At 36.7% G+C, this 17093-nt stretch overlaps 1 protein-coding gene and 1 long non-coding RNA gene across 2 annotated transcripts; both read left to right on the forward strand.

Moving 5' to 3' along the window:
* Positions 1-493: 493 nt before the first annotated feature.
* Positions 494-16455, forward strand: LOC143862358 (uncharacterized). The gene is made up of 2 exons (XR_013240270.1): positions 494-1624; positions 16252-16455. It is a non-coding gene; the product is annotated as an uncharacterized LOC143862358 (long non-coding RNA).
* Positions 6638-14856, forward strand: LOC143858799 (uncharacterized). Its single transcript, XM_077369521.1, has 2 exons — positions 6638-7387; positions 14383-14856. The coding sequence occupies exons 1-2, from the start codon at positions 6638-6640 to the stop codon at positions 14854-14856; spliced, it is 1224 nt and encodes a 407-aa protein (XP_077225636.1).
* Positions 16456-17093: the final 638 nt, after the last annotated feature.

A 17093-nucleotide genomic window follows, 5' to 3' on the forward strand; every position in this document is an offset into this window, starting at 1 on the left:
GTTGTGCTTATTGACAAGAGTGAAGTTCCCAAGGTATGGCTAATGTTCCAAGGAAGTTACCCGTAAAATTGTGAGCAAAACCAATGAAAATTGCCAAATAAGCCGAGGCAAGTTTAGGTTAGTGCCATTTGCGGAAGGGAAGTGAATTAACCCATTGAAGGATGCCCCATTTGGTAGAAATGATGCTCTAATCAACACAATTATGCTGACATCAGCTTGAGATATTTGGTATAAAGGGGTGTCATACAATAAAGGGAGTGCCAAAATAAAAAATGATGCTGCCAATATCATTTTCCTTCTAAATGAATTTTTTTTATAAAGAGCCATATGTTACCCCCATTTCTTGCCCAGGACCACCTCCTTGTAAAGAAAAGGAAATTCATAAATGCACTTGGGGGCTGTCCATTGGATGATGCTGGCGCGAAAATATCATTTTCCCTTAAAACCCATCGAACAAGGGCTTAGAAGGGGGATCTCCACTTTCGTTGAAAAAATCAGAGGAAGGAGAGAGAGATTGCAAAGAGAAAGGAGAAGAGAGCCATGGCCTCTGCACCCCCATCTTCTTCTCCAACAATAACCTCATAAATCTTCTTCCAAACCCTCACAACCATTTCAGCTACCCAAAACCCTTGGATCTTCTTCACTACGTCCACCCCAAACCCACTTGGTTCATCTTCTTAACCACCATTTCTCTAATCCTAACCCAGCCCTAGACGTCAACCCATCTTCCATCTTCTCTCTGCAACCAACACCATAGATCCAAACCACCATCTCTAACTTCTCTACCACTAAAACCCACTTCAAAAACCTTCTATCCAGACCCTATGTTCCAATCTATCTCTTTCTCTTGCTCCCTATCATAGATCTGAGGAGGAATTCATTGAGGTTTCACAAGAATTGAAGAGAGAAAGGAAAAGAAGGAGCCGATTTGGAGGTTATTGACTTGGTTTGGGATTATTGAAGTGAAATTTCAAGGGGAGGCTTCTTAATTTTGGGGGCTACTCCCAGCAGAGAGTAAGAGAGAGGGAGAGATAGAGGGACGAATCCCATTCTCAGGCCCCATTCCCACCTCGTCTGTGACCTCTACAACTCACCATCATCTCCAACCGAACACCTAAAGCCCATCCCATTTCATCTTTCTAGTTTCCCTAATAGACCCCTATTCCTCCATGATTTTACACTATCCCATTCTCCATTTTCAAATCTCCCACACTACCCCATGAGCCCATTCCCATTTCATTTTACCATTTTCCATACCCAATTTTCTTTCTCTGTTCAACCCCCATTAACAGCCACCTCAACTACCACCATCATCTCCTCCATTCCACCACTACCACCAGCCTCCAAACTCCAACAGCAGCTATATTTCTTCCATTCCTCCCATCCCCGTTACCCTTCTATAGATTCCATCTCCCTCACCCTTTAATTAAAAAGAAGAACAAAGGGATTTTTGATTTCAAGGTCTGAGATAGGAGGAAAACTTGTCTTGATTTCGTCTTCTCTGTCATTTATTTTCGCCATCATTTCTCGGCGTGATGATTGTCTCAGAATTAGCAGTCCTTCATATCATCAGCAAGATTTTCTCACTGCATCAATTCTAGCCCTATGTCGATTAGCATTTCAGGTAACCCTCTTACTTAATTTTTTTTTTTAGTTCATGGCTGAAATCTAGTTTGATTGATTATATTATATGATGAGTAATGGAGGTTTTAGGGGTCTAGCACAGATTTTACATCTCATAAAAGGCTTCATGGGCTTGGGGTTTAAAATCATGTTAGTCTTTTGATGAATATTTTCCTCTCCTTTTTTGTGGCTTTATATGTTAATTTTTAGTAAAACTCAGGTGGATCCTCCGGGGTTAAATTCATCAATCTTAGGTACTATGCACAGGTTTTCCTCCGATTTATATTAATGTGCATATAAAATGGCAGTCGGTGTATTCACCTCACTTTGGTTCGAAGTCATGGAAATGTCTTTCCTCAACTTTGTATTCTCATGCTCTTGTTGATTTGACTGTAGCTTTTGTGTAAGGCCTTATTTGATTTCCTTTACATATCATCAAGTTATTGAATTCAGTTGCATGTGAGGTGCTTGGGAATTAACCTGGAAATGCTTTGGATGGTAGAATGAATTCAAATTGAATATCCAAGTTTTGTAGGATTGCAGATTTGCTCATTTAATTGCTCTACCCTATTCCACTGCCTTTTATTTGATGATGCAAAAAACTCAGGTTTTAATGGCTGCATAAAATCAAATATTATGATCCGAAAGAATAAGATGAATTAGTATATTCGGTTATAATGCTGATGTTAAAAGGGCTGATACTTGAACCCTTCTATTGTCGGAACATGGACGTGTTGATTAGTACTTATCAGTTTTAATGAAGGATTCATATATATGCTTCTTTTCTCCATGTAATTAATATTTTGATGTTCATGCAGTGGAATATGAAACAATTCTAATAGTGTTTTTGCCAAAGTTTGTAGGGTGGATGTTTGCTAATAGTTTGTACCCCTGAAGTGTTTAAATCGTAATGGATGTATTCACTAAGCTCATGTTCACGTGGGTCTCTTTAATTGATGTCATAATTCTAGTTTTTAAAGTTTTTTGGTTTAAGAGCATGATGTTGCAAACGTTTCTGTGAAGTCTTCATTTCCTGGTTTAGTGTGGATCTGTTGAGATATAAGTAATGAACTTTTCAAAACTTAAAATGATTGTAAGGGGATTTCAGCTGTCACATCAGAATAGTTTCGTTTAAAACTTGATGTTTGCATACTGTGATGATTTGAACTGTCAATTGTTTTTATAGAATAGAATGTGATTTCCATGCATAGGTTGAAAATCGTTCATCTCCAGGATAAACCATTTTATGTTAGGACAGGCAAAAAGGGTTGAAGTTTTCGGGGTATGATGAGGCTACTCGGAGCCCCTCCTTTTCTTTTCTCTTTCCTTCCATTTATTGACCTTCGTAATTTCCTTTTAAGGTCCAGGCTATGACAGAATGTTTGTTGAGCCAACCCCTTCCCTTCCTGCCTTAGAGCTTTCGTAGGTTAAGGGATCTTGTCCTTATAGAGTTTAGGAGTCTGTTATACTCTTATAGAGTTTAGGAGCCTGTCCTACCCTTATAGAATTTAGGAGCCTGTCCTACCTTTATAGAATTTAGGAGTCTGTCCTACCTGTATAGAGTTTAGGAGTCTGTCCTACCCTTATAGAATTTAGGAGTCTGTCCTACCCTTTACGGAGTTGAGGAGTCTGTCCTACTCCCTTTTAGAGTTTAGGAGTCTGTCCTACTCCTTTATAGAGTTTAGGATTCCGTCCTATCTCCATAGAGTCATAGGATTTCATCCTACTGTTATAGAGTCATAGGATTCTGTCCTACCTTCATAAAGTTTAGGAGTCTGTCCTCTTGAGTCAAAAATTCCTTTTTTAAGCAAAAATAACAAAAGCATTTTTCGAAAGAGCTGTTTCGAACTACGTTGGCTTCATCCCTTTTCACAGGGTACGTAGGCAGCTTGGGACCATAATCCCGAGTCCTGTCAAACATTTTAAATAAAAACTTTGCAAACCTTTTTTTTCAATGATCTTTGTCGAACTTTTCAATAAAACTTTTTTTAAACCTTTCAAAATAAAAACTAAAAAATACAAAAAAACTAAATATCGGCAATGATGGTGATTGCCAGGTCACTCGGAGCCCTCTTTTCATTCCATTTCTAATTTTGATCTTGGTTTTTCGGTTTTCAACAGTTTTTTGACGTTTTATCAGATTTTGGGATGGGCGATGACATAGCATGGCCCCTTCACAGGGATTGTCCACGCTGAGCCCAACGATAGGCTACGACGGCCATGAGACTGAGGTATATGCAATCTTTAGCGAAACAGGATCGCTGGGCTTGATTCTTTTAGAATTGCTCCTTGAGCCTATCGTATGTCCCATTTTCTTTTTCCTGACATTTTTGGTCCTCGAATACTGTCAATTTCCTGATTTCTTCATTTTCTTGCATCTTTTAGCTTACTGCCTGTTTGTCTTTGGTTTCTTAGGTGTTTACTTTAAGCTTGCTTACTTTTCTAGCATGTGATTAGTTATTATTTTCTTAGTATTATCTCTTGCATAGGCTCACATGCTAATGTATTTATTCTACTACTTTGGTTGTTTACTGCTTTGTATTATCGTCTGCGTAATTAGGCGCATGTTAGTGTGTTTACTTCTTTATCTTGAGTGTTCACTCTTTAGATATATCTTCTTGATCAGTTTCATACTCATTCACATGTTTAGCTGTAGCATTTATCCATTCATCTTATCTCGATTCTCTGTTTAGATGTAGCTCTTTACTGCTTTTCCTGCTTATCTTATCATGTCTGTCATTATCTGCTTAGCTGTAGCTGTGCATGTAGTTGTTTACTGCTTTCTTAGATGTGTTGAGTTATGATTTATTTATTTTTCTTTCCCCATCTCCGGGTCATGCATACTTAGGTAGACGTCTTCTTGGGGATGCCCGTTCCCATTTCACATGATTTTAGCTCAAAATTCTTCGAAAATAATAAAAATTACGTAAGACACCGAGTGCACTCGGGCGAGTTGAATGCCTAACACCTTTCCAACTCATAACCAGGCACAGACCTTTGTTATCTCTAGTTATCCATTGCAACAAAGTATCTTATGGGTTCTAAGGCCGACTTCCCTTGGTGGTGACTCTTCTTTGTATTCAGGTACGTCTTGATTCAGGGTTTTGTCTCCGAATCAAGAGGTATCTCATATATCACCACTCATGCTATGAGGGGCATCATTTCGAGAGTTCCTTGGTGGAGCTCTCGTTCACATGTGGAGATCCAAAGGATGTAGGGGGATCCGTCCTTCGGCATTCTTGGATCGAGGTCCACAAAACTAAACAAAACTAGTGTGAGCTAAGTTTTTAAATCCTTAAAGTTTTTTTTTTAAAGAAACCAAATTCACCCCCCTCTTGGGTTGCTTAGTGGAATTTCAGGGTCCCACATGCAGCCACTTGGAAGAATCATTTTCCTTTGCCCTTTATAGATCAAATGTTAGAGAGACTAGCCATTTATGGGTATTATTGCTTCTTAGATGGGTATTCCGGTTACAACCAAACCCCTATAGCTCCCAAAGACTAAGAAAAGACTACTTTTACATGTCCCTTTGGAATGTTTGCGTACAGACGCATGCCTTTTGGGCTATGCAATGTGCCTGCCACATTCCAAAGATGCATGACGAGCATATTTTCAGACATGGTGGAGTCATTTCTTAAGGTTTTTATGAATGATTTTTCTATACACCGCTCCACCTATGCTGAGTGCCTTCACCATTTAAAGTTGGTCCTAGAAAGGAGTAGAGAAAAGAACCTAGTTCTTAATTGGCAGAAGTGCCACTTTATGGTGAAGGAAGGCATAGTGTTAGGTCGTGTTGTTTCTAATGAGGGATTAAAGGTTGACAAAGCCAAGGTGGATCTTATTGTTCATCTACCACCACCCAAAAAATGTGAAGGATATCTAATAATTTTTGGGCCATGCTAGCTTTTATCGGAGATTTATCAAAGAATTTAGTAAGATTGCTAGGCCTTTAACTAACTTGCTCGCTAAGGACAAAAAAATTGATTTCTCCCAAGAGTGTTTAGATTCTTTTGAGCGTCTAAAGGAGTTAACCACGACTCCTATCACTCAAGCACCCATATGGATTGAACCCTTTGAATTAGTGTGTGATGCTTCTTACTTTGCCATAGGGTCTGTTTTAGGTCAAAGAATTAATAAACTACCATATGTGATTTACTATGCTAGTAGGACCCTCAATGAAGCACAACTTAACTATACCATAACTGAAAAAGAATTTCTATTTGTTGTGTTTGCTCTTGAGAAATTCCGGTCCTACTTAATTGGCTCGCATGTAATAGTTTATACAGACCATTCTGCCATTAAATATTTTGTGGGTAAGAAAGATGCCAAAGCTCGCCTTATTAGGTGTGTTTTGCTTCTTCAAGAATTTGACCTCGAAATTAGGAACAAGAAAGGTACAGAAAATTTGGTTGCAGACCACTTGTCCCGTCTCCCTAATGCAAAGAATGATGAATGCCCTGTTAATGAGAATTTTCCCGATGAACAATTGTTGACCATCTATAGTGAACCTTGGTATGCTAATATCGTAAATTATTTGGTCAGGGTGCGGCACCAGATCATTGGTCCACCCAAGACAAGTATAGGTTTCACTCACAGGTCAAGTACTTTTTCTGGGATGATACATATTTATTCAAGACATGTTCTGATGAGATTGTCCGACGATGTGTTCCCGATCATGAGCACTAATCAATTTTATCTTTTTGCCATGATCAAGCTTGTGGAGGACACTTCGGTCCCAAGAAAACTGCCGCCAAAGTTCTCCAATGCAGTTTCTATTGACCGACCATGTTTAGAGATGCATTCGATTATTGCAAGGCTTGCAAAGCCTGTCAATCTTCAGGCTGTGTAACTAAGAGGAACATGATGCCCCTCAACTCGATTTTAGTAGTTGAAATTTTTGATGTGTGGGGTATCGATTTCATGGGTCCGTTTCCCAACTCTTTTGGGAATCTATTTATTTTGTTGGCTGTAGATTATGTTTCCAAATGGATTGAAGCCATAGCTTGTAAATCCAATGACCACAAAGTGGTGGTCAAATTTCTTAAAGAAAATATTTTTTTCCCGCTTTGGTACACCACGCACTATCATTACTGATAGGGGTAAGCACTTTTGCAATCGACCTTTCGAGGCCCTTATGAAGAAATATGGGATCACCCATAAATTGGCTACCCCGTATCACTCCCAAACTAGTGGCCAAGTGGAGGTGTCCAATAGGCAAATTAAACAAATTCTGGAAAAGACTGTCAACCCAAATCGCAAGGATTGGTCCCTTAGGCTAGTGGACGCCTTGTGGGCTCATAGAACCACATTCAAGACTGATATTGGTCAGTCTCCTTATTGCCTTGTGTATGGGAAGGCATGGCATCTTCCTGTTGAGTTAGAACACAAAGCTTTTTGGGCAATTAAGAAATTGAACTTTGATTTGCGAACTGTTGGAACCCATAGAGGACTCCAACTAGCTGAGTTGGAGGAACTCCGTAATGATGCCTATGAAAATACAAAGATCTATAAGGCGAAGACCAAGGCTTTTCATGATAAGCAGATTCTTAGGAAATCTTTCACAGTAGGTGACAAAGTCCTCTTTTACAATTCCAGATTGCATATTTTTCAAGGTAAGTTGAGATCCCGTTGGGATGGTCAATATATTGTGCATAATGTTTTCTCACATGGTGCTATTGAGATCTTGAATCCTTGTACTGGTGAGCTTTTCAAGGTAAATGGACAACGTTTGAAGCCCCTAATTGAATTACAACGTTTCGAAGAGGTCTATCTCCATGAGCCTCTTTATTCTATTCTTTCTTGATTGTATAAGGTACGCCCCTCTTCTTTGTCCTTGTTTTCATTATTTATTTTTGTATGCATTGAGGACACTGCATCACTTAACTATGGGGGGTGAGCTTATTTGTAAGTTCTTTCTATGGTTTAAGGTAGAATTATTTCTTTTTCGATTGTTTTTTATATTTTTGCAAAAGAAAGAGATACCTAGATACCCTCCTTTTATTTGAAAAGAATTTTTTTTATATATCCCATTATAAGGAAGGTAATTAGTCTATATTTTAATTTGGGAATTTAATAAGAAAATAACACTTTTTACCTATAGGACCGATCTTTTATGTAATCTTGTTTACAAAAGTCTTGGTTAGGAGATGCGACTAGAACTTAGATTTTTACATGGTATGGTAGAAATGGAATGAAATGGTTGAAAAAAAAAATTATTCTTTGATCTAGTCTTGACTTGTAGCCTTTTTTGCTCGAGTAAGTAAGTCGGAGGGGTGTTTTACACCTAATTCCTTAAAGCCGTCTGGTTTGAGAGTAATTGGCCTAAAGCTGGTTTCGAGGGTCATCGAGAGAGCTTAAGAGGTCGAGACATTGCACGGATTAAAGTAAAAAAAAGTAAAAAAAAAAAAGAATAACTAAGTTTGAACTCATACTGCATCAATTTCTAAAATCACACAAAATGTGATTTAAAGATATATGCACAATAACAAAATAATTCCAATGCTACTTAGTAACTTGGCTGTCTAGTGCTTGCCCTGCATGTCATTCACGCCAACGGCAGTAGAGGAACAATTGAGTTTTAATTCTTAGAAACAATGGGAATGTGGAAAGAATTTCAAGGATGGAACTATGTGAGTGTTCAAACTTCTATCAAATCTCTGCACCAAGGTCTTTTGTAGCCTAGACGACACTAGGATTTAACCTCTAGGGACAAAAGTGTGAAAAACATGAAGATGATTCCTTAATTAGGATATATGACTGTAGACACCCCCATTTTGCTACGCTTTAAAAAACAAAAGATTCGGTAGTATCATCGAGTTTTGAATCCATATTCAGCATTAGATTAGACATCCATGCATTTTATGGTAGATTTCATTTTATTATGGGAGTTTTGAAGTTGATTCGCGATCCTGAAGGTCTCTACGGGGTTCCTTATGCATCTGTAAGATGAAAGTTCAAGTTTCCAAGCAAATGAAAAACCAACTATTTTTAGAATTTTCAGGGTTTTCCTCATTTTTGCCTATCTTGCACTGCAGAGGTATTTTGGTCATTCCCGATGTGTCTCGTTTGACCCCCGAGTTATATTTGAGAAATCTTGAGTGATTTTACAAATTTTGAAAAAGCTGCTATTTTTAGAAACTCAAGGGGCTTCCACATTTTCATCATCTTATGGATATTTCAATCATTTCTCATATGTCCAAAACCATCTCGAGGGTACGGCTGATGGATTAGGAGTAATTTCGTAAGATTTGGGAAACCTGCTAAATTTAGATCTCTCAAGATTTTCTTTTAGTCTTGCACTTCGTGGATATTTTAGACATTTCCAAACATATCATATTTAGTCCCTAAGTTGTGTCTAAGAAATCTTGAGTCCGTTCATCAATTTTCAAAAATCTGCTATTTTTAGAATTTCTCAGGGTTTTCCCTAGTCTCGCCAAATTCTAGCACCTCAGGGTAATTTGGTCTTTTCCTGTGTAATTCTTTTGATCCCCGAAATACGTCTGAGAGATTATGAATGATTTTCTGAATTTTGGAAAACCTGCTAAATTTAGAATTTCTCAGGAGTTTCGCTTAATTTGAAAATTCTAAGTGTTGAGGGCAGTTTGTGTATTTTCAATGCATACCAAATGATCCTGTTTAATATTGCTCACCGAAAGGACCAAATTATAAAAGTTTCTATTTTTGAAGTTTGACTACAAAGACTTTCCATTTTTAATTTTTCCCTTTAGGGGTGAATCAATCTGATGGTATTTTGGTCGCATTTGGATGTCTAACAGTCAAATAGGGGCATTTTGGTCCGAAAAGTTATTTTCCAAAAAAGATGGTCCGATCATGTGTGAGGGATGCACCATAAATGTCAAATGGGTTGGGTCCTTATATAGAATGTTGAATTTAGAAAGATTTTATTGATTTTTTACGGAAAAACCCAAAACCCGTGTGAAATGGCCCATTGGGCTAAAGCCGCAAAGATGGAGCTCATGTGGGTTCACCCATATGGGTCGACCACCATGGTGGGCGGCCCACATGGTTGACCCACATGAGTTGAGCACCCAACCTTGATGATGTCACAATGGTGACATCATATTTGTTAAAAGAAAAATAAAAAAAATAAAAAATAAAAAGAAGAAAAAAAGGAAAAGAGGAATGATTGCTTAAAAAGGTTTTCTTCTAAAGAAGCAATGTGCAATGAGAATAGCATGTCTTGATTGACAAGAAATTAAGATTGGAATCAAATCCAATTTGGAAACAAGAAAGAAAGAAAGCAAGAGGGGAAAATTGGAAGCAAGCAAAAAAGGGAGCTCTCGCATTAGAAATTACTATTTCTCTCTTAACCCTAGCTTTTTTTGTATAAAAATCAAAGCAAACAATCCTAAAAAAGATTGAAATAAATTCAAATTCGTCATTTTTCTCTCTCCTCCCAAGAGAAAAAATCTCTTCTTTCTTGAATTGTGTTCATATCTCTCGAGGGTTCTTTACAAAAGGGATGCTTAAAATCCCTTTCCTTCTTCAAAAAATCACACATCAAGGATCTTTGGGGTGTTCTTTGGGTCTTCTTCATCATATAAAAGGGTGCGACAAAGCTGTACCTCGGATCTACGCACCCTAGAGACAAGGAGCGCGATCAACGGTAGGATCTTTATCTTTGTAATATCAAAAGTAGAAAAGCATGCTAGGGTTTTACTTTTGATAGATCAAATCAATGAATTTTTCCTTGAAATTCCAGTATGTTATAATATAGATTATAAGTTTTCAAAAATCAAAATCTCACCAAAAAATTAAATTTCCTCCATTTAATAATGATTTTCTTTCGTTTTTTATTCAATATGGATTTAAATCGGATTATCAAAGCAAGTGTTAGAAAATGTGGGTTTCTTTAAAAACTGATATTTTTTGGAATTTCTATAAAATAAAATACTCTTGGAAACTTAATTTCCAATCGCAGTTTGGCCGTTTTAATTTTCATTCTATTTTTCAAACAATAACCCCGAAAGGGGTTATTTCTTGATGAACGAATCCAAAAGTATATCAAACCATGTCCAAAATTTGTGAAATCTTGTTTTCAAACCAATGTTTTGATTTCCAGAACACCTAAAAATTGTTGAATATTTTTGAATTTGTTCAATCCGGTTTTAAATTATTTTAAATTTCGATCATTTTTAATAAATATCAAAATGTTTTACGAATTGATGAAACTCTCCAGAATTAATGTTTAATAATAAATTGAATTTCTCATGAAATTTTTTTTTTCCGAAAAAAGGTTTTTTTATTTATTTTCTAATCACTTCTTCGTTTTACGTGCCGTAATTCGTTTTCGTATTAAATTAGTAAATTTTTTAAATTTTTCTTTATAAACCAGTAACTTTGGTTACTGGAATGTTAGATAAAAATTTTCAATTGGTTTTGCAAAGTTTTAATATGATTTTGTAATTTATTTTAATAAATAAGTTTCAATTCCTAGGAAACAAATTCCTCTTTTCTATATAAAAATCGATTTTATGGAGGAGATTTAATTTTTAAGTTTTGAAATTTTGATAGAAAATTTTATAATAAATTATATATCTACTGGATTTTTTTATTTGATTTTAGGATACTATTAGGTTTGCTTTTTAAGTAATCTTTGGTTTCATCCGATTTTGGTGTGAATTTCAATTGACATCAAATCATAATAAAAGTCCATGAAAGTCATCCCGTAGTCTAATCTCATGATTATCTTTCTTTTGTCAAAGTTTGGAATAATTTGAAATTGATATGCTATAAGTTACTGTGTTAATCTATGAACTGATTTGAATTTTGAGAAATTGGACATTGATATCAAAGCTTAATGAAAATTCATATAAGTTTTCCAATAAGCTATAATAATCTAGATCTCTATTTTGTGAAAGTTTAGATTAATGTGAAATTGATATGCTATAAGTTGCTGTGTTAATCTATAATCTGATTTAAATTTTGGAAAATCGGAAATTGATATCAAATCTTAATGATAATTAATGACATTTTTCCAGTAAGCCACAATCATGTATATCTTGTTACTGGAAAAGTTTCAGCTGATTTGGGGTTTGATTTCTTAGGGTTTCTGTGTAATCCTAGCAATCTGGTCTTAATGTTAATAAATCATGATTTAATAGCAAATCAACACAAAAGTCAGTGAAAACCTCCAACAAATCTTAACTTTACATCATGAATTTAATCCCTAACTTGTTTGAAACAGAAATCTTAGGGTTCGTAGATCTCCATTGTAAATTCGCTATACTGCGATAGTCTAACTGCCAAGATCGCAACCGTAATCGTATACTAATTGCGATTATTCCTGCATAATTGGAGTGCGTAAATTATAGTATGATATGGGCTCCGAGGTCCACTGTCCACGGAAATCCTAAGAAATATGCCAGGCAATAAGATACTATAATTTATGTGCTAAATTATACAAGTGTTGAGAGCACGATTCCCTTCCATGGTTGCAATTCGAGGCCGAAACTTGCGAACCATAGAGCCTTTGGTATTCCTTAGATGTTTAGGAATCGAAAAGCCTCAAAAATAAAAAAATCATTAAGTTTAACAAATCAAATTAACTCGATCCGCATTTTAGGAGCCGTTGGATTACGGTCTCCTATCGTAGGAACCTTTAGGACCCCTTAGAAACACTTACGTCTCGTTGTGTCCTAGGTTTTAGGGAGTCCTAGAGTTAGGAGTCCAGCCTCATCACGGTCGTTTGCTATGGATAGCAACCGTGCCAATAGATCTAGTTACACTAGTTACCTAGGATGTAGGTTCACCTGCATTAGTCAAAGGGATGTCTTGCACTTAGATAGGACCATATAGCATCTTAGATGGAGTCCTAGGATAATAAAATCTACTCAACTTGAACTAAATAATGTCTCGTAAACTATAAAACAGTTAATCCAGTCTAAATCGGTGTTTTAGATGAGTTAGGCATAAGTAGCATAGTTCAGGTGCACTGAACTACGATCAACTCTGATTCCAGTGAGGCTGGGATAAGTTGGCAACTTGGATACTTGAGTGCCATACCAAGCCCGAGTCGGCTCCACACATAAGTAGTAGGGTTTTGTATATTAATCCTAAATTAAAAGTAATGAAATCACTTAAGACTTTCCATGAAATTAGAATTTTATGAGAACTTTCACTCAGATTGAATTCAAACAAATTAAGAAAATCAAGATACACATTTAGGAATTACATTGAAATTAGATCTTAGGATGTATGTCACGTAGTTCGCACATTAATATAGAGTTAAATGAGCTATTTAAAAGAAATTGAAAGAGTTAACTTTTGGAATTGAAGACCGATTATCGGGCAGGAATGGTGCATGTGATGGTAACTCCCCATACCTTCCATTCTCGTAACCAGGTAACGAGTCTAGATTTCAGGTCAATTGTGGGTCCTAGATCCCTCATCTGGGTGGTGACTCTGTCACTCTCTTTTGCCTGGACTTTGGATTGCCTTAGTGATCCCAAGTTCATGGAAAAGTTGAATTAAATCACACCTTGATAGGCTCGGCGGCTTACCCCTGCCCTTATGGGTATTAGGTTGCAAGTTTGTTTGCACCCTATGGCTTGGTTGCTGCCTGCTTGGTTGGGTAATTAAAATCAATAATAAAAAGCACACGCCATTCGCGTGGGTACGAGAGACCAAGAGAGAGGGAGGCGGCTCGCGCCCCGCCCCTCTCGCGGGATCGGGTCTCACAATGACAAGTTCAAAACTTGGAATGGGATAGTAAAATCCAAGTGTGGGGGTACTTTAGGAATTTTAATCTTGAGTATAATATCAAGGCAAAGGAATGGTTATATTCTATTTTATTCCGTAGTAAGGATTGGTATTCAAGTTATAAAATAATTTGAATTTTATGTGTATATTCAATGCATACACTCACGAGACACAACTCGTCCACTAGGGTAACCTAGGGATTTAAAGGCTTGTGGCACGTGCCTTAGTATGCTAATATCATAAATTATTTGGTCAGGGTACGGCACCAGATCATTGGTCCACCCAAGACAAGTATAGGTTTCACTCACAGGTCAAGTACTTTTTCTGGGATGATCCATATTTACTCAAGACATGTTCTAATCAGATTGTCCGACGATGTGTTCCCGATCATGAGCACCAATCAATTTTATCTTTTGCCATGATCAAACTTGTGGAGGACACTTCGGTCCAAAGAAAACCGCCGCCAAAGTTCTCCAATGCAGTTTCTATTGACCGACCTTGTTTAGAGATGCATTCGATTATTGCAAGGCTTACAAAGCCTGTCAATCTTTAGGCTGTGTAACTAAGAAGAACATGATGCCCCTCAACCCGATTTTAGTAGTTGAAATTTTTGATGTGTGGGGTATCGATTTCATGGGTCCGTTTCCCAACTCTTTTGGGAATCTATTTATTTTGTTGGCTGTAGATTATGTTTCCAAATGGATTGAAGCCATAGCTTGTAAATCCAATGACCACAAAGTGGTGGTCAAATTTCTTAAAGAAAATATTTTTTTCCCGCTTTGGTACACCATGCGCTATCATTACTGATAGGGGTAAGCACTTTTGCAATCGACCTTTCGAGACCCTTATGAAGAAATATGGGATCACCCATAAATTGGCTACCCAGTATCACCCCCAAACTAGTGGCCAAGTGGAGGTGTCCAATAGGCAAATTAAACAAATTCTGGAGAACTCAACCCAAAACACTAGGATTGGTCCGTTAGGCTAGTGGACGCCTTGTGGGCTCATAGAACCACATTCAAGACTGATCTTGGTCAGTCTCCTTATCGCCTTGTGTATGGGAAGGCATGGCATCGTCCTGTTGAGTTAGAACCCAAAGCTTTTTGGGCAATTAAGAAATTGAACTTTGATTTGCCTACTGCTGGAACCTATAGAGGACTCCAACTAGCTGAGTTGAAGGAACTCCGTAATGATGCCTATGAAAATGCAAAGATCTATAAGGTGAAGACCAAGGCTTTTCATGATGAGCAGATTCTTAGGAAATCTTTCACAGTTGGTGACAAAGTCCTCTTGTCCAATTCCAGGTTGCATATTTTTCAAGGTAAGTTGAGATCCCGTTGGGATGGTCAATATATTGTGCATAATGTTTTCTCACATGTTGCTATTGAGATCTTGAATCCTTGTACTGGTGAGCTTTTTATGGTAAATGGACAACGTTTGAAGCCCCTAATTGAATTACAACGTTTCGAAGAGGTCTATCTCCATGAGCCTCTTTATTCTATGCTTTCTTGATTGTATAAGGTACGCCCCTCTTCTTTGTCCTTGTTTTCATTATTTATTTTTGCATGCATTGAGGACACTGCATCACTTAAGTATGGGGGGTGAGCTTATTTGTAAGTTCTTTCTATGGTTTAAGGTAGAATTATTGCTTTCTCGATTGGTTTTAATATTTTTGCAAAAGAAAGAGATACTTAGATACCCTCATTTTATTTGAAAAGAAATTTTTTTATATATCCCATTATAAGGAAGGTAACTAGTCTATATTTTAATTTGGGTATTTAATAAGAAAGTAACACTTTTTACCTATGTGACCGATCTTTTATGTAATCTTGTTTACATAAATCTTGGTTAGGAGATGCGACTAGAACTTAGATTTTTACATGGTAAGGTAGAAATGGAATGAAATGGTTGAAAAAAAAATTTATTCTTTGATCCAGTCTTGACTTGTAGCCTTTTTGGCTCGAGTAAGAAGTCCGAGGGGTGTTTTACACCTAATTCCTTAAAGCCATCTAGTTTGAGAGTAATTGGCCTAAAGCTCGTTTCAAGGGTCATCTAGAAAGCTTAAGAGGTTGAGACATTGTACGGATTAAAGTAAAAAAAAAAAGAATAACTAAGTTTGAACTCATACTGCATCAATTTCTAAAATCACACAAAATGTGATTTAAAGATATATGCACAATAACAAAATAATTCCAATGCTACTTAGTAACTTGGGTGTCTGGTGCATGCCCTGCATGTCATTCACGCCAACGGCAGTAGAGGAACAATTGAGTTTCAATTCTTAGAAATAATGGGAATGTGGAAAGAATTTCAAGGATGGAACCATGTGAGTGTCCAAACTTCTATCAAGTCTCTGTACCAAGGTCTTTTGTAGCCTAGACGACACTAGGATTTAACCTCTAGGGACAAAAGTGTGAAAAACATGAAGACGATTCCTTAATTAGGATATATGACTAGTTCAAAACTTGGAATGGGATAGTAAAATCCAAGTGTGGGGGTACTTTAGGAATTTTAATCTTTAGTATAATATCAAGGCAAAGAAATGGTTATATTCTATTTTATTCCGTAGTAAGGATTGGTATTCAAGTTATATAAAAATTTGAATTTTGTGTGTATATTCAATGCATACACTCACGAGACACAACTCGTCCACTAGGGTAACCTAGGGGTTTAAAGGCTTGTTGCACGTGCTAAGTGCAATCGTGATTCCTATGAAAGTGTGTTAGGTTGTTTTTATTTCATTTTTATTTTTGTTTATTTTCTTTTATTTGCTCGAGAACTAGCAAAATTTGAGTATGGGGGAATCTGCTGAGCACATTTATGTGTGAATCTTAGATAGTAAAGCATGCATTTTTTATACTTAGAACTGTGCTACTTAAGGTATTTTCTATGTTTTATGTGTTTTAGGATTATTCCAGGAATTTCAAGGAAAATGGAGCTAAGGAGATGGAAATTTGAAGAAAAATGAAAGCTAGGAAAATCAAATTGAACCAAGCTGAAGTGGTTAAGTAAAGAGTGCAGTCATGGGCCGAAATTTGTTACTGACACCCTCTTTTGTCTTTGATTTTTGCACAACTATGGGCTGATTGAAGAGCAAAGATGATTTTTGGATGTTCATATTTTCAATGGCTAAGATCATATCAAGTCTACAACAAAAGTAATTAGGATATTTTTTTTGCTGAAATCAACAAGGGTGAGATGCAATTTTAGTAAAGGTGGGAACTTCCCTATTTTGTTGGGAGGGATTTTCCCTATTTCGTTGGTTGGCATCTTCCCTATTTCGTTGGGAGGCTTCTCCCTATTTTGTCGTAACCATTCCTATTTTGTAGTACCATTTCCTACTTAGTAGGAACTTCACTTTTTCGATTAGAGCCTTCTCTATTTTCTTGTGGTATTCTATAAAAATTCAAAAATTCAAGGAAAGAGAGGAGTCAAGTTTGCTATGTTGGCTGGTCTCTTTATTAGATAAAATTTCTTAGGATTTCCTTCTTTAAAAAAAAAAACAGTTTTTGCTACAATATAGAGTGGGACGACCAATAAGAAAAAAAGGAAGGAAAAAAAGAGTAACGAAAGGAAAAAAGTCTTCTCCTTTTGAGGGGATTCAACACAATTGAAAGAAGGGGGAGAGGAGCACTGGAGAAGAAAACAAAGCCTTTGTTTTTTTTGGGGGGGCTCACTTGAAGCTTTTCGGCGAATAAGAGGGAAGTCAACTTTATTTATTTTTATTCATTGTTTATTTTTAGTTTATT

This window comes from Tasmannia lanceolata, unplaced genomic scaffold (assembly GCF_043159265.1).
Source record: "Tasmannia lanceolata isolate RefF3 unplaced genomic scaffold, GAP_Taslan_0.1 ptg000003l, whole genome shotgun sequence".
Lineage (NCBI taxonomy): Eukaryota > Viridiplantae > Streptophyta > Magnoliopsida > Canellales > Winteraceae > Tasmannia > Tasmannia lanceolata.

What these genes read in the sequence shown, in the direction of transcription:
- LOC143858799 (XM_077369521.1), top strand. Translation starts at nt 6,638, where the DNA reads ATGACCACAAAGTGGTGGTCAAATTTCTTAAAGAAAATATTTTTTTCC. An exon ending in AATTACAACGTTTCGAAGAG is followed by an intron (nt 7,388 to 14,382) that starts GTCTATCTCCAT and finishes GATCTTGGTCAG; the next exon opens with TCTCCTTATCGCCTTGTGTA.